Source organism: Mobula hypostoma, chromosome 9, assembly GCF_963921235.1.
Source record: "Mobula hypostoma chromosome 9, sMobHyp1.1, whole genome shotgun sequence".
NCBI classification, from domain to species: Eukaryota; Metazoa; Chordata; class Chondrichthyes; order Myliobatiformes; family Myliobatidae; genus Mobula; species Mobula hypostoma.
Window position 1 is genome coordinate 8,179,339 of NC_086105.1, and position 18,820 is coordinate 8,198,158.

The following is an 18,820-nucleotide window of genomic DNA, read 5'->3' on the forward strand; positions in this document are numbered from 1 at the left end:
CATACAACAGTTCATCTCTGTGCAACAGGAGAACACACATCAGAACTCAAAAGTCTCTGTTTCATTATTTCATATATTATTATTGCACAGTATTGCAGATTGGTAAATTATTATTGTGAATATTATTATTCTGTACTTCATTATTAATTAAGTCTGCACACTGCTAAGTGTGTTTTGAAATGTTGCCGTGTAACAAAAGAATGACTTACTTGGGATCAATAAAGTACTTCTTCTTCTTATTATTATTATTATTGTTACTTCCCCCTGGTTCCCCTCTTCCTTCCCTTTCTCCTATGGTCCACTCTGAAACGTCAACTGTTTATTCATTTCCATAGATGTTGCCTGACCTGCCGAGTTCCTCCAGCATTTTATATGCGTTGCTTCAGATTTACATCATCGGCAGTCTATTTTTGTGTTTCAGGTATTAAAACTCTTTTGAAGTCGAATTGTTTTGTGAAGTAATTAGGAGAAAAAAACTGAAATTTTGGGATTTCAAACAAATGCAAAGTTTTTACTATTGATTTGTATTATAATGGTCAGATTCAATTTGATTTAACACAAATTACTCTGCTCAGCTTTGGTCATCAGAACTAAGACAGTGTAGAGGAAAGAAAGAAATTATGTTCTCAAGTTAAACGGTTGAACTTGGATGAAAATACCTTAGAAATTTAGTTGTACACATTATATAATACAAGCCATTGATCAAATGGCATTAATTACACGGACGGGGGTAAAAATAAAATTAGTGTAAACTGAACTTATTACAATCATTTTGTTTCATTTAAGCAGTTATTTAAGGCAACCAGCCAAGCAAGTTGATAGGGAAAATTACACTCACTGAAAGCCAAAATCACCTGAATCACTAGTCTGGCAGGCAAAGTATCAACGGACAAGCCTTAATGAATTCCATGGCCTTTCCTAGTTGTTCTATTTCCAAATGCATGACATGGACATATAATTCTTAAACAAACAGAGCCCCACTTAAATAATTCTGGGTGATACTGGCAGTACAACCACATTAATGCATAAATAAATTCTTTCCTCAGAAGCAAATTATATTAAAAAATAACAATTAATTCAAACCAACAGCAATTCTACTTTCAAGACACAAGCATTCTACTCTTGTTACTTAAGAACTGATTCTAGCCATTTTTACCTTAAGCGTAAGATCTCGGATGACATAATGCTCACATTCAGTAATGCTGTTCACAAGGACTTCGATTTTCCCGTATATACCCCGCTTCTCTGGCCAATACAAAACGCATTTCTGAGATTAAAAAAAGTAGAATGTTTTTAATGTTCTTGAAGTCTTCCAAATGTCAGTTATTTAAACATGATAAAGACACTTGCAAAAGAGGATAAAATGATATGTGTCCCATGTATTTTGATATTGAAATCTGTAATTATTGTATAATTCTTTTTCAATGTTCCATTCTATTGAACAGAGTCAATTTCACATCCACAACAATTTATAATCCTTAATACCAAATATATTACCGATACAAGAAAATCTGCAGATGCTGGAAATCCAAAACTACACACAAAATGCCGGAGGAGCTGAGTGGATCAGGCAGCATCTATTGACAGGAACAAATAGTCAAGGTTTTGAGCCGAGGCCCTTCATCAGGACTGTAGATTCACAGATAGCAACACCAATGCCTTTGAACAGAAAATACCACAAAAGGCAGTGGGTTCAGCCGGGTACATCATGGACCCTTCTTCAGGTCCAAGTAAAATTACACTCACTGAAAGCCAAAATCACCTGAATCACTAGTCTGGCAGGCAAAGTATCAACGGACAAGCCTTAGGTTGCTTGGCCTGGATGCAGCAGGACTGAGGATTTTTACTGCAGCACCAACTGTTCAAAGTTCAAAAGTTCAAAGTAAATTTTATAATTAGAGTACATATATGTAGAACCATAGAACCATAGAATCATAGAAACTACAGCACAGAAACAGGCCCTTTGGCCCTTCTTGGCTGTGCCGAACCATTTTCTGCCTAGTCCCACTGACCTGCACACGGACCATATCCCTCCATACACCTCCCACCCATGTATCTGTCCAATTTATTCTTAAATGTTAAAAAAGAACCCGCATTTACCACCTCGTCTGGCAGCTCATTCCATACTCCCACCACTCTCTGTGTGAAGAAGCCCCCACTAATGTTCCCTTTAAACTTTTCCCCCCTCACCCTTAACCCATGTCCTCTGGTTTTTTTCTCCCCTTGCCTCAGTGGAAAAAGCCTGCTTGCATTCACTCTATCTATACTCATCATAATTTTATATACCTCTATCAAATCTCCCCTCATTCTTCTACGCTCCAGGGAATAAAGTCCTAACCTTTTCAACCTTTCTCTGTAACTGAGTTTCTCAAGTCCCAGCAACTTCCTTTTAAACCTTCTCTGCACTCTTTCAACCTTATTTATATCCTTCCTGTAATTTGGTGACCAAAATTGAACACAATACTCCAGATTCGGCCTCACCAATGCCTTATACAAACTCATCATAACATTCCAGCTCTTATACTCAATACTTGGATTAATAAAGGCCAATGTACCAAAAGCTCTCTTTATGACCCTATCTACCTGTGACGACACTTTTAGGGAATTTTGTATCTGTATTCCCAGATCCCTCTGTTCCACATAGTGTGTATAACTAGTATGTGTAACCCCCATACAACCCTGAGATTTATTTTCCTGTGGGCATACTCAACAAATCTATAGAATAGTAACTATAACAGGATCGATGAAAGATCACAAACAAGAGAAGGCCGAAACGACGACTGTACTTTTTTTCCATCGATGCAGCCTGGTCTGCTGAGTTCCTCCAGCAGTTTGTGTGTGTTACTCAATGAAAGATCAACCAGAGTGCAGAAGATATCAAACTGTGCAAATGTAAATATAAATAAATAGCATTAAATAATGAGAAAATGAAGTAACAAGATAAAGTGTTCTTAAAGTGAGACCACTGGTTGTGGGAGCATCCTTTTATCCACTTTGGTTCAAGAATCTGATGATTGAGGGATAGTAACTATTCTTGAACCAGGTGGTGCAAGTCCTGAGGCTCTTGTCCTTTCTAACTGAAGGCAGCAGCAAGGAAAGAGCATGTCCTGGGTAGTGGGGATCTTTGATGATAGATTAGATCAGATTAGATTATGAGGACACTCAGTCCTCGTTTATTGTCATTTAGAAATGCATGCATTAAAAATGATACAATGTTCCTCCAGTATGATACCACAGATGCTCCTTTCTTATGACAGCATTTCATGTAGGTGTGCTCAATGGTTAGGAGGGCTTTACCCATGATTTACTGCGCCACATCTACTGCCTTTATTAGGCTCAGTGCTGGGACCCCAGTTGTTTACAATATATACTAATGACTTGGATGAGGGAATTAAATGTAGCATCTCCAAGTTTGCGGATGACACGAAGCTGGGTGGCAGTGTTAGCAGTGAGGAGGATGCTAAGAGGATGCAGGGTGACTTGGATAGGTTGGGTGAGTGGGCAAACTCATGGCAGATGCAATTTAATGTGGATAAATGTGAAGTTATCCACTTTGGTGGCAAAAATAGGAAAAGAGATTATTATCTGAATGGTGGCCGATTAGGAAAAGGGGAGGTGCAACGAGACCTGGGTGTCATTATACACCAGTCATTGAAAGTGGGCATGCAGGTACAACAAGCGGTGAAAAAGGCGAATGGTATGCTGGCATTTATAGCGAGAGGATTCGAGTACAGGAGCAGGGAGGTACTACTGCAGTTGTACAAGGCCTTAGTGAGACCACACCTGGAGTATTGTGTGCAGTTTTGGTCCCCTAATCTGAGGAAAGACATCTTTGCCATAGAGGGAGTACAAAGAAGGTTCACCAGATTGATTCCTGGGATGGCAGGACTTTCATATGAAGAAAGACTGGATGAACTGGGCTTGTACTCGTTGGAATTTAGAAGATTGAGGGGGGATCTGATTGAAACGTATAAGATCCTAAAGGGATTGGACAGGCTGGATGCAGGAAGATTGTTCCCGATGTTGGGGAAGTCCAGAACGAGGGGTCACAGTTTGAGGATAGAGGGGAAGCCTTTTAGGACCGAGATTAGGAAAAACTTCTTCACACAGAGAGTGGTGAATCTGTGGAATTCTCTACCACAGGAAACTGTTGAGGCCAGTTCATTGGCTATGTTTAAGAGGGAGTTAGATATGGCCCTTGTGGCTACAGGGGTCAGGGGGTATGGAGGGAAGGCTGGGGCGGGGTTCTGAGTTGGATGATCAGCCATGATCATAATAAATGGCGGTGCAGGCTCGAAGGGCCGAATGGCCTACTCCTGCACCTATTTTCTATGTTTCTATGTTTCTATGTTTTCTTTTCAAAGGCATTGGTGTTTCCACCTGTGAATTTATAGCACCTGTCAGAACTTGAATATTGCCCTCTCTCTGAAATCAGTGTTTGTAACATTAGGGTGGGCCTACTTCTCTGCTCTACATCCTTGAAAGTATGGTTATGTGTCAGCTTAGTTACCCCTAATACCGGCATTTCAGCCACTTGCATCATCACCTTGGGCTCTTCTACAGAGGTTTTTAAAGATCTCTTTCTGCATTCAGTAGTATGTCCATTTGAACTGCTAAGTTATGACATTTTCATAGTTCAACTGAATAGCCACGTTATAAGATGCAAATAAGGTTGAAATTGTACAGAGAAAGTTTACAAGGATGTTCTTGGGACTGGAGGACCTGAGTTATATGGAAAGATTGAATAGGTTAGGACTTTATTCCTTGGAATGTAGAAGATTGAGAAGAGATTTGATAGAGGTATACAAAATTATGAGAGGTACAGATAGGGTAAACACAAACAGGTTTGTTCCACTGAGGTTGGGTGAAACTACAACTAGAGGTCATGGGTTAAGGGTGAAAGGTGAAAAGTTTAAGAGGAACATAAGGGGTTGTGTGTAAATCAATAGATTTTCAGGTAAAAATATTTACAGGTTTAACTGAAAGGCAAGAAAATGTACTTGGGGTAAAGATCTGACATGATCTTTGCCGGTACTGCGGACCTGAGTTACGAGGAAAGATTGAATAGATTAGGACTTTATTCCTTGCAACATAGAAGATTAAGGGGAGATTTGTTAGAGGTATACAAAATTGTGAGGGGTATAGATAGGGTTAATGCAAACAGACTTTTTCCACTGAGGTTGGGTAGGTGAGAAGTTTAAGGGGAAATTTTTTCATTCAAAGGGTTGTGAGAGTGTGGAATGAGCTTCCAGCTCAGGTGATGCACATGAGCTCGATTTCAACATTGAAGAGAAGTTTAGATAGGTACATGGATGGTAGGGGTATGAAGCGCTATGGTCCAGGTTCACATCAACGGAAGTAGCTAGTTTTAAATGGTTTGACACAGTCTAGATGGGCCAAAGGGCCTGTTTCTGTGCTATACTTTTCTATGACTCTATAAGAAGAAAACTGAACACACATGACAAAAATCATTGGTGTAAAATTGCAGTCATTTTTCCATGTAGACCTTTACTGCTTGGGCAAAAAGCTCTCCTTTATGTAAATATACATATATAGTCTTCTATGCAGTTGGCGCATAGGTAAAGTACAGGTGTGAGGAACTGATTCTTGATCACCACTTTTTGACAGTAACTCTGACCAAGTGGAGTTTTGGAGGGCTGTACTGTGGGTGGTACCACTGCTTGGTACGCCTCTGAGAAAACTTCACACATTTTGAAATAAGTACCAAGTAGTCTGTTTAAAAAACTTACAGAGACCAAGATTTGTCTTACTTTGTCATAAAACAAGCCTGCTTAATTAATGATTTACTTGGCAATGAGCAACAGATCAAATCCATCATGCAATTCAGTATATTCATTTTTGTATTTACTTTTTCTTGACGGATATTTCATTGTATTATATAAAATATTCAAAAAGGCACATGCTCAAAATAATGGCAATTTTGTTTTTATGAGCATCACTTTTACTTGGCAGAACACACTTATTCCCTTCACTAGTAAACATCCATAATTGATTGTATTTGTAAACTTTAAAATTCACATTAACGTAGTGAAAAAGTACAAATATCAGTGGTAAAATAACATTATAAAAACCAAAGTGATTTCATAATATGAGTAAATCTGCAGATGCTGGAAATCCAAGCAACACACACAAAATGCTGGAGGAACTCAGCAGATCAGGCAGCATCAATGGAAAAGAGGAAACAGTCAACATTCTGGGCTGAGACCCTGTCCTGCTGAAGGGTCTCGGCCCGAAAACGTCGACCGTTTACTTTTTTCCATAGATGCTGCCTTGTCTGCTGAGCTCCTCCAGCGTTTTGTGTGTGATTTCATAATAGGCAGTGTATTGCCCTGCACTAAGATAATACACAAATCCTTCTGTCGGGGAAAAGATGCAAAACCTTTGACATTAAAAGTAAACATTTAGCAAAATTTAAGTAACTTGTGAAGCGAGGTTTGAGATGAATTTCTACACAGATTGCTCTGCCACGGGCGTGAGATCAGTGAACTATTTCTTCCGTACATACTTTTGAATGAGAAGCATTCGGTCAGGAGAACAGACAATTATCAAAACAGATCGCTTGAAGCAGCACAGCCCTTCCTTATCACAGACAGAATAAAAGACAGTTGAACAGGATAGTAACATCACCTTCTTCATCTACTGAATGCAAGGCAAAATCAGCCCTGAAGGATGTGAACACTTAAAGGCATGAACTTAAAGCAGTATAGAAAAGCACACATTTAAAAGACAATTCTACCTGTCCTGGAAAGAAACCCACTGATGACTGGATTCCCCTTGTTATGTCAGTCCTATGTTTCTTTAGCTTTCACCTTACCAGTGTAGAGAGGTGTTGACTATCTCCGAAATTTGATTCAACGAGGGTATATATTCATTGTACGGTATAATTGCTTTATCAGCTTTGAAATCACAGTCAGTGATTCAGACTCCTCCCTCTGATTGTAATGTGATTTTATTGTTAGTAATACGGACCAAATCCATCATTGTTAGCTGTACGTCATTGGGCGAGTCAACTGCTTCTGAGGCTCAGAGATAAAGGGGTTGTGTTGGTCTCCAAAGCTCTTAGCTATCTCAAGGGTGTTTTCTTTTGATCCCTGACTAACTAAAGTTATCAACATTCAAAACTGGGCGGACAATGTACTGAACTTATTCATGAAAGCATATCCTACTTATTGTCTTGTACAATGTTAGCCAAGCTATTTATAACTTCTTTGAATCTGTCCAATCTAAAGGGCATTGTTAAATTTGTTTATTTAAGACTATATCTTACATTAAAATCAGCTCCGCTCAATGACCACATTGAACCAGAATCTTTATATTCAGCTTTTGCTTCTGTTCTTGATCTTTCTGTGCAAATCTGAAGGAGTGTTGCATAGATTTAGATATTGTCTTAACTTTGGCCTCTTAGCCTGAGGATCTGTGCACCTGTTCAAGTGGGTATAAGGATCTTTTTGCTGGTTCTGAGAGTATTGGGAAAGAACTCATCCTGTGCCTGGGCAATATTCATTTTGTAAGTGGCACTAGGTTCACAGGGCATTCATGTCTCTTACAGTTTGTGGAACTCTACCAGTTTTGAAAACAAATAACCAAAAGAAAGGGATAGGAGCAGAAATATTTGTGTAGCTCTCTCTGGAATGGATGTAGATGAGATGGGCTGAATGACCCATCATCTTTTTTTATTTTCTGTGTTTTTCGCTCATTTTTCACTATTTGTGCCATTTGTTCTTTTTTTGTGCATTGGTGTTTGATGTTTTCTTACAACAGGTTCAACGGTGTTTCTTTGTTTTGTGGCTGTCTGTGGGAAGATGAATCTCAGGGTTGTTTACTGCATACATACTTTGATAATGAATGTTCTTTGATTTTGACTTAATTGTCCTTTGAACTTTACTTGCAAAAGGAATAGTAACCAAAGTTAAATAAAAAACAGTTGATCTGCTTTGAAGAGCTTTCGAAAACCCTGTGGAAGTTAAATACGCATTATAAATGGACACGAGAGTTTTAAAACAAGTAAGGAACTTGTCATCTTTGGGAATGAGGGCAAACTTGCAGCTCTGTCATCTTGCTTACTTTGTAATGAGCTCTTTGGGCCTGTGTGGGGTGCCAGAGAGCATTGAGCTCTGAGGTTTTTAGAGCAGCTGAACTGGTTAATTGTTGTTTAATAGGAGTTATTAATCATTTAGATTTCCTTGTGTTTTGCAAGCAACTCGCTCTTAGTAATGTGGCCTCCTTGTGCCTTCTGTTTAAGCCTTGTTAAGTTTATTTTGATAGGCTCAAGGATTCTGTGTTACTTGTATTATTTAAGTGGACGCCTGATGAATGCTAATCACAGGGTCCTAGTTTTGAGAATGTTACTTCTCACGGCGTCACTCAGCCAAGTCGCCAATGTTCTTTTGAAGTTATAATGAATAAACTCTCGTCGCTGTCTTTATATTGGAGTCTGTCTTTTTGGCATTTAGGTTCTGATATTGCCATTGCATATCATGACGTACTTTCTCTTCAGCTTGCTTCCTACTTTTCCTGAAAGTGGCAGCACCTGCTGGCAGATGGTTTCTCCCACGTCTCCTCTAAATGGCCTTCTTTCACTAGGGTGTGTTGGCAGAATATTTCTTTGTGAGTCGTATCACAGATGCTGCTTCCAGTGCATGGTTTCTTCCAGCAGACAGCAGCTTCTTTACTCCAACTGCAATCCCATCCCAGTCCACAATGCTCTCTATATCGTGAGTCTTGTGAGCCCCAGCGACTTGCCATAAAACATTAGACCTAGGTTTCTTGAGCACCTGTATTTACTAATCATTGTTTTGATCGGAGTTGTTAAGCCCTTGTGCTTTCTGTTTACTCTTATCAAGGTAATTGTGACTGGCACAGGTTCTCCACATTCTATAATTATTTAAAGTGGACTCTCAGTTAGTACTCTTCATAGAGTTCTTATCTTGAGAATGATTTGTCTCGCAGTCTCACTTGGTCGTACTGTCGATGCTCTGTTGGTATTCCTATGTATAACTTCTGGTTTCCGTCTCTACATGGGAGTCTACTGTCCCTGCACACCTGGGTTGAGTCATTGCCAGGGCTCACCGTGACAGAGTCTGCTGTTCCACCGCACCTGGGGTTAGTCCTGCCAGCGACTACCTCATTATTTTTTTAATTCCTATTTTTGCACTTATTCTAATTCATATTTCCCCTACTATTATGTATTGCATTGCAGTGCTGCCACAAAAACAACAAATTTCATGATAAATGCTGTGATATTAAAACTAATCCTGATTCTGACTCTAAGTCTAAGATTCTCTTGCCAGTTGCTGCATTCCCACTCCGACATCTCAACTAGTCAGATGTGAGGAAATGAACAAGATAGGGGATGCCCGGAAGAGCTGGTGCTCTCGGCCACTTCAAATCCTGCAGCTGCTAGGAGTTCTTCCCTCAAACCTCTCCACCTCCAAGAACTTCTTTAAAGTTCATGTTTGTAGCCTTAGCTTGGCTTTTGTCCTTGCTTGTGTCTCTGTGAATTGCTTTGGTTCTTTTCTGCTAAGGGTACCCCCACAATACAAATGCTTCAGTATCTCATTGGTTATCTATTAGTCATGACCAAATCATTCCTAATTTAGCAAAATCCAACTTGACTGCCCCATCCTTTAGCTCATTAGCAACTTTTCATCATGGAAACTATTATGTAATCTTGGTCAAGAGCCAATAAAACTCTTAGAGTTCATCACTCTTCAGGTTTTTTTTTAAGTTTTCTGTCCTATACTTGTGCAAACATTTTGAGTTTATTATCTGTTTATCTAAACATATTTCTTTTTGGGGTGTGGTTTCTCTCCGAATATTGTGGCTAAGCAAACTTCATGACTGTTAACCTACAGAGTACAAGGTTAGCACAATGTTATTTTGGACAAAACCACACAGACTGATCTAAGAGACCACATACACATGATTTTACCTCCCTGGAGCGTAAGCGAATGTATGACAAATGTATTCTTTATTTTGTTTTGCTTGCAAAAACCAAGCTGAATTTTTTATTATCGTCTTAATGTTGAAACTCAGAATGCTGGTAGTCAGATAGCTGTGGCTTTGTGAATCTTTCAAGATGTCCTTTAAATTTCCTCCTTCGTGCCTTAAACCTGTGTGTTCCAATTCCCTGTCCTACCAAAAAAAAACTTATCTATTCCACCTATGTCCTTCATAACTTTATAAACTTCAATAAAGTGCAGCCGGAACTCAGCAGATCAAGCAGTATCTATGGAGAAGAATAAACAAGATACTTCATCAAGTCTCTTTGCACTGTCCATTACAGCACACCAGATTTCCTGGCAGCCACCCTTTTTTACTAGACTTCCCATTCTGATTCCGACATGTCAGTTCATGGCCTCCTCTACTGCCATGATGAGGCCACTCTCTGGTTGGAGCAGCAACATCTCATATTCCATCTGGATAGCCTTCAACCTAATGGCATGAACATTGATTTCTTTAACTTCCAGTAATTTCTCTCCCTCCCCCTTCTATCTTTTTTCCATTCCCCATTCTGGCTCCTCTTTCACCAAATCCATCATATCTCTGTGGTGCCTCTCCTTTCCTTTCTTCCATATTCTGCTCTCCTCTTCTATCAGATTCCTTCTTTTTCAGTCCTTTAGCTTTTCCATCTATCCCCTCCCAGCTTCTCGATTCATCATCATTTCCCCACCCACCTGCCTTCCCCCTCACCTGGCTTCACCTATCACCTGTCAGCTTGTACTCCTTCCCCTCCTCTCCCCCACCTTCTTATTCTGGCCTCTTCCCCCTTCCTCTCCAGTCCTGAAATGTCACCTGTTTATTCTCCTCCATAGAACGTGCTTGACCTGCTGAGTTCTTCCAGCATTTTGTGTGTCGCTCTGGCTTTGCAGCGACTTCAGATTCTTTTGTGCGTGTCAACCTCTATAACGTAAAATCCGAGATAAAATCATAAGATGGATGAGGATATTTAAAAGCTATAGTCCCTTAAGCTGTTGCTAGGTAGATTTCAGCCCTCAATGTTCCAATGAGAAGACACCCAGCTATCCAATCTCTCCTCATGACTACAATCCTCCGTGTCAGGAAGCATCATGAAGAAACCGTTCGGCACTCTCTCTGCTGCTACACGTCCGTCCTGTGGTCTGGCAACGAGAACTGTACTCAGTTGGTGCAGTCTCACGCAACTACAACATGACATCCCAACACTGTGCTCAGTGCATTGGCCAACGAAGGCAAGCATACCAACTGCCTTTTCCACTACCCTTTACACTTGTGTTGCCATCTTTAGGGAGCTTAGGACATGCATCCCAAGGTTTCTCTATACATCAATGCTCTGAAAGTCCCTAACAAGGTTTGACTTCCCAAGGTGCATTATATGACATTTGTCTGGATTAAATTCCTCCTGCTGCTGGTCCAGTGGAACAGCTGATCCTACTATGCCCCAGCATATCTTCAAATAGTCTCATATGTGGTCATCGTCAAGGGCTCCCCACACCCAGAATAAGCTCTCTTCTCGCTGCTGCCATCAGGAAGAAGGTACATGATCCTCAGGACTCAAACCACCAGTTTCAGGAACAGATTATTAACCCTCAACCATGAGGCTCTTGAATCAGTGGGGATAACTTCACGCAACCTCACCTGCCTCATCATTGAAATATTCCCACAGCCTATGGACTCACTCTCAAGTCTTCTTCATCTCATGTTTTTGATATGTATTGCTTATTTATTTATTATTATTGTTTATTTACTCATTTTGTATTTGCAGTTTGTTGTCTTGTGCACTCTGATTGATTGCCCTAGTTGGGCAGTCTTTCATTCATTCTGTTATAGTTACTATTCTATAGATTTGCTGAGTATGCCCACAAGGAAATGAATTCCCGTGTTGTAGATGGTGACATGCAGTACATGGTATATGTACTTTGGTAATAAATTTACTTGAACCTTGAAAATACATAGATTTTTTGGAGACCTGTATGCTTTGCTAGTGTACTGTACAAGTGCCCAGTCTAACAATTTGAACATGAGCAGAGAGTTCTTCCAGCCAAAATATGGCATCACTAAAGCTTTATCTCAAAGTTGTCCATGGGACCTTTCTGAGCAGAAATTTGGCTGAGTGATTATAGCAATGCTGAAAAACAGCAATTTAATCAGCTGTACTGTGCTGCGGAATGGCAAATGCAAATTCCTTCTTCCTACATTCACATTATATTACACTTCTCCAAGTAAAGCTCCTTCAAGCCATCCCCACTGATTCTCTTCACTTTGGTCTGGTACTTTATATTAAAATCTCTTGTCAGGATCCAGCCACTGTGAAAGCAACAAAAGGAGATCTGCCTAGCAACAGCTTAAGGGACTGTAGCTTTTAAATATCCTCATCCATCTCTGCCCTGCAAAAGCTTTTGACGTGGTTGTCCATACCAACCTCTTTCTAAGCTTTACCTTCTCAGACTGGTAGGCCAGGTCTGCTCTCCACTGGTGTCCATAAATACAGGAGCAGAATTAGGCCATTTAGCTGATCTATTTCCCTCTCAGCCCCACTCTCCTGCCTTCTCCCTGTATCCCTTCATGCCCTGACTAAATGGGGTGAGTACCCTGCTTCTATGCTATTATAATTCCATGATTAAGTGATTTGACTTTAATTTAGAAAAAAAACTAAAATACTGTAAACTAATGCTACATAATTACTGTGGCCAGCAGATATTTGAGATGATTTTGATGAAAACAGCCTCACTGTTGAGACCGCAAACACCAGGAAATCTGCAGATGCTGGAACTTCAAGCAACACACATAAAAATTGCTGGTGAACGCAGCAGGCCAGGCAGCACCTCTAGGAAGAGGCACAGTCGACGTTTCGGGCCGAGACCCTTCAGGACAAAGGGTCTCGGCCCGAAACATCGACTGTACCTCTTCCTAGAGATGCTGCCTGGCCTGCTGTGTTCCACCAGCAACTTTTATGTGTGTCACCGTTGAGACTCTGTGTATGGTAGGCTGCCCATTCATTTCTGCCGAGACAGAGTTGGGTCCATGGAGACCTGTAAATATTTGAACTTCCAACAAAGGTCGATATTTATCGGACTGGGAAAGCATAAGAGCTCCACAAAGAAGGCTAACCGTCCATTCTTGTTATTCAGATGATATCTGTTATCCGATTGATCCTGGAAACCTGCCATATAGGTCATACCGAGTTCGAGGTCTTATCATATGTCTATACACGGTTTTAATAAAATTAATCACAAATCCACCACTGAAAGCAAATTCCTGGAGGAAGATCTTTATAATGTGCTTCACTTCTGTTATGTTGCATTCTGGGTTGTTATTTATTTTTTATTTATTGGGATAAAGTGTAGAGTAGGCTCTTCTGGCCCTTTGAGCCACACCACCCAGTAACACCCCAATTTAATCCCAGCCTAATCAGGGAACAATTTACAATGAGCAATTAACCTACCAAATGGTACATATTTGGACTACGGGAGGAAACCGGAGCACCTGGAGGAATCCCTCGCGATCGCGGGGAGAACATACAAACTCCTTACGAACAGCAGTGGGAATTGAACCCAGATCACCGATACTGTGTTGTGCTAACAAATATGCTACTATGCCACCCCACGGTAATGTAGTGGTTAACACAATGCTTCTCAGCTTTTACTGGTTCCTCAGTTGGAAAACTCCAGAACTTTTAAACATCATTACAACTAGTTGCTGCAGCATCCATTGCTTGTGTCACAAATTTTACTACGTTCTTCAAAATAATTCAAGCCTGTTAGAATCTTACCTCATTCTTTTCTTTCAGCTTGGTTATCATAACAATCACAGGACAATCCTCTTGCCAGACCATCCTCCAGAAGTCATTCACTGTATTAATCATAGGGCCCTGGGTTGCAACGTAGGCCTTTTGCTGACCACCATAACCCTGAAGAATGGACGGAGATACCAAGATTTAAAGGCAAGTGTATGACTTGGCATCTAAATTAAAGCAGCATGTGTAGCTATTCACCGATTATTAAGGACCCCCATCACCCAGGACAAACCCTCCTCTTATTGCTACCATCGGGAAGGAGGTACAGGAGCCTGAAGGCACACACTCGGTGATTCAGGAACAGCTTCTTCCCCTCTGTCATTAGATTTCTGAATGGACATTGAATTCATGAACACTACCTCATTACTTTTTTCTTTCTATTTTTGCACAACTTATTTAATTTAATTTTATATTTGTGTGAGTATATATATATATGTTTACTGTAAATGACAATGTTTTCTCCATTATTATGTACTGCATTGTACTACTGCCGTAAAGACAACAAATCTCTTGACATATGCCGATGATATTAAAGCTGATTCCAGCAATGCACACAATGTGCTGGAGGAGCTCAGCAGGTCAGGCAGCATCTATAGAACCGAGTAAACAGGCGACATTTCGGGCCCAGATCCTTCATCAGGACGGATTCTGGTTCTGACTCTGAGCCGTTTCTGTCCAATGGCAGAGGTAATTAACACTTAAATGCCAAGTAATTTACTCATGTTGTCTCATAATATCACCCTAATGAAACTAGATGTGAGAATGATGTTAGGAAGTGTTTTTATTGATGGAAGAAACATGCAACAATTAAACCACATATTACAGTTTAATAAGACTCAAACTGTGGCAAAGTCAAAATCAAAAGGTTGGTAATTATCATCAGAGTGACATTACAGAAAGATTCCACTCCATCTTATGCCTAAACCATTCATTCTACGTCCTCTGGTTCTTTAATCTTTCACCAATGGGACCAGTTCCTCTTTAACTACCACTCATCATTATAAATCTCTCAGTCTGATCCCCAGTCAACAACCTGCTTACAAGGAAGAATCATTACCCTTTCCCCTAAAGCATTGTATCCAGTCCTGGGTATTAATGGGCTGGACCATCATATAAAGACTCGTCATCACTTTCTTGATCTCTTTGATCTTTATTCTATGCCTCTATTTATGGTCCAAAATCTGATATTTTAAACACTCTCTTAAACTGCCTTGCCATTTCAACAATCTATGTGTATATACTGTGCCAGAAGATCTCTCTTTCTCTATCCCTCTCTGTATTTTTTGTGAGAATTGTGTCCTTTGGTTTACATAATCTCTCCTCATCCTTCCAAGTGAAATATAATGCTCTACCTATTTTGACATAAAATTTAAACTGACACCTGCCTGCCTATTTCACTAACCTGCTCTCTGTCGTCTTGAAGTGTATGAAAACCTCCTCACAATTCATTATGCTTCCAAGCTGTGCATCATTTGGATTTTGTATACTGCACCCTGTATCCTAGTGGTGCAGGAGATGACCTCTGAGCAAATTAGACTCATAGAGTCATAGAAAAGTACAGCACAGAAACAGGCCCTTTGGCCCATCGAGACCATGCTGTACTATTTAAACTGCCTACTCCCACTGACCTGCACCAGGACGATAAGCCTTCAACCCCTACAATCCAGGTACATATCCAAACTTCCCTTAAACGTGGAAATCAAGCTCGCATGCACCACTTGTGCTGACGGCTCGTTCCACACTCTCACGATCCTCTGAGTGAAGAATTTTCCCCTCATGTTCCCCTTAATCTTTCCACCTTTCAGCCTTAACCCATGACCTCTGGTTGCCGTCCCACCCAACCTCAGTGGAAAAGCCTGCTTGCATTTACCCTATCTATACCCCTCATAATTTGGTACACTTCTGTCAAATCTCCTTTCAATCTTTTACGTTCCAAGGAATAAAGTCCTAATCTATTTAATATTTCCTTATAACTCAGGTCCTCCAGTCCTGGCATCACCCTTGTAAATTTTCTCTGTACTCTTTCAACCTTATTTACATCTTTCCTGCATGTAGGTGACCAAGACTGCACACAATACTCCAAATTAGGCCTCACTGATGTTTGGACCTAAGTTAGGCTTCTTGCATTCACATCTGCTTTCTGTTTGACATGACTGAGGTAACGCTACTATTGCTAGCCACGTACTCACCCTGATGTAGTTGGCATTAATGTAGGTACTGCTAACTGGCTCATCTTCACTCTTTGGTATCAGGCATACTCTGCTATGTGGATCTAAAACAGAATGTTCAAAACAAAAGAAAACATTTTTTTTGAAGACCAGAAGATATAGGAGCTGAATTTGGCCATTTGGCCTATTGAGTTTGTTCCGACATTCCATCATTCCCCCTCAGTCCCATTTTCCTGCCCTTCTCCCCGTATCCCTTCATGTCCTGACTAATCAAGAATCTATCACCTCCGCCTTTTTATTACCTTTAACTGTTGGGTTATGAAATTAATAAATGTAACAAAATTCCCGAGTGACTCGATCATCAAATCAAGAATCTTTGCTTTAGTGAGGGGCCTTTGACCTGAAACCATAGCTCTGTTTCTCCATCTCTATGATGTTGCCCAACCTCATATTTCATATTGGTCATTTTTTTTTCACATGGCATAGAAGTAGGCCATTCTGGCCATTGAGTCTGTGTTGGCTCTTGGCATCTTACAAAAATGTGTAGCTCGGATGAGTTGAGTTGTTCTCTGATTCTGGCAATCCATTTGCAAACATTTCGCATCCACACAAGGAGACATCATCGGTGAGCCTGTCGGTCCTAGAGTCGGGGGATTCGGAGAATCAACGTGGCGGATTGTAACATCGAAACAGTGAGCTGCTGATCTCCCACACTCATTTTTTGTAGGAGTGATCTCTCTGTCCCTTGCTAGTGAGAGAGAGGGAGAGCCTGACTGAGATGTTGAAGTGTTGGGATGGACAGTAGTTTTTTTTTGAAGGACTCTGGATCATGGTCTCTTTGGGGGCTTTGCTATTGCTTGCATGGTTGGGGGAAGGGTGTATGCTTTTGCTGGAGCAAGTCGGGGAAGAGGAAGGTGGGGTTGATGCTTTTGCTGCTATTTGTGAATGGGAAGGGGAGGGTAGCTTGGGGATTCTGTCGTTTCTCTCATTTATTCTTCGGGGTCTTTTCTGTTTCATGGATGTTTGTGAAGAGTAAGAATTTCGGGCTATATACTATATGCATTCTCTGATATTAAGTTAACCTTTGAACCATTGAACCTTTGTACCTATCACTCATTAACCTCCCAAAATCCATCTTGTCTGTTTGTAAATCTAACCACCTGTGTTTCGAAGATTCTGATAGAAAAATATTAAGATACTTGTTGAGCTCAAAGGTGAACCAAAAAAGGTTCGTGTGATCTTGTTCCACAGGGCAATATTTATATTTCTGGGGTTAATTTAATTGCCTGGATAGAACAGATATTGAGGACTCTTATCAATAAGTGATAATTATATGACTATAAGACATGGGAGCAGAATTAAGCCATTCGGCCCATCGAGTCCACTCCGCCATTCTATCCTGGTTGATTTATCAGCCCTCTCAACCCCATTCTCGTGTCTTCTCTCCATAAACTTTAACACCCTTACTAATCAAGAACCTGTCAACCTCTGCTTTAAATATACCCAATGACTTGGTCTTCAGAGCCATCTATGGCAATGACTTGCACAGATTCGCCTCCCTCTGGGTAACGATTTAAAGTAATTGCGAGGCAGTTGTGGAGACGTTTCCGCAGAAGGTGTTTGGATTCCAGTACTGATCCCTTGATGGAAACAGGAACTGTCATATTTATAAATTACTGGGATGAGTATCTGACGTGTTATACCTAGAAACCCAGGAGCTGGAAGTGAGATTAGGCAGATATCACATACTAATGTAATCATTGCACGGAATAGAAGAAAAGTGTAACTTTTTTTGTTGGCATGGTTACAATGAGCAGAACAGCCTACTGCTGTGCATAAAATTCCATAATTCTAAAGGCATTTTAAATGAAATTGACTCTGTTCTGTGTTGAATACTTCATAATATTTGAGTAATCTTGCATTAGTTTGTTTGATTAAGCATTCTTGTTTGTTTAAATAATTAATTATGGGTTATGTTAATTGAAAACATCATCGTGCTTAAAGTTACACCCACATTACCGGACTCCCTGTTTTCCTTTGAATTGATTTAATCTTTTGAACTTGCAAAACATAACAGAGTAATAAAGAAACCTGTGAACTTGGACTACATAAATGCATCCGCTTTGCAAACGTAATAAAATGTGATCAGACTCTCTGATCATAGGTATTTGTTTAAATGGCAAACTTTGTTACTTGCTATTCAGTTCCAGGAGTTCCCAGCCTGGGGTCCACAGACCCTCGGTTAATGGCGGGGGACCATGGCATAAAAAAGGTTGGGCACCCATTTTAGGACGTTTATCAGTTGTACTGCGTACGTAAGGCCGTTATTATTATTCAGGATCTCACCCATCCATCCAGCATCCTCTTTGACTTTCTACCATCAGGCAGGAGACTCTGATGCATGAAAACAAGAACGGTGAGGATGGGAAACCGTTTCTTCCCTCAGGTCATTAGGCTTCTGAACTCCCTCCCGGATTGCATTCGAAGTGTCACTGGTTAATCTATTCTGTACCTGACAAAATTTAATTATTGCATTTTTGTTTGTTTACGCACAATTCATCTGTAGATTTTATCCTTTCTTTCATAAGATATTGTGTGTTAAGTGTACTACTGTGCTTTACACCCTGTTTCAGAGAAACGTTGTCTCATTTGTTGGCATACTGTACATGTATATAGTTACATGACAATAAATTTGACATGACTTGATGTATTGCTATCATTGATCAATGTCTGGTTTATTTAAGGAGCTCCTTTTCCTATAGTTTCAGTGCATTCCAATGGATATTTCAGCAATGGTCCTCTATAAACCCTCATTAATTCCTGTGATGACACCAATGTGAAATTTATCTTAAATTTT

General features: G+C 40.3%; 1 protein-coding gene across 1 annotated transcript in view; it reads right to left on the minus strand.

Moving 5' to 3' along the window:
• ptprr (protein tyrosine phosphatase receptor type R) overlaps nt 1-18,820 on the minus strand; it is a 289,950-nt gene that overhangs the window by 39,974 nt on the left and 231,156 nt on the right. Inside the window, exons 8-10 of the mRNA XM_063057714.1 lie at nt 15,985-16,067; nt 13,772-13,909; nt 1,157-1,267 (exon numbers count right to left, since the gene is read on the minus strand). Of these exons, the coding sequence (XP_062913784.1) occupies nt 1,157-1,267; nt 13,772-13,909; nt 15,985-16,067 (332 nt within the window). The remainder of the gene's footprint in view (nt 1-1,156; nt 1,268-13,771; nt 13,910-15,984; nt 16,068-18,820) is intronic.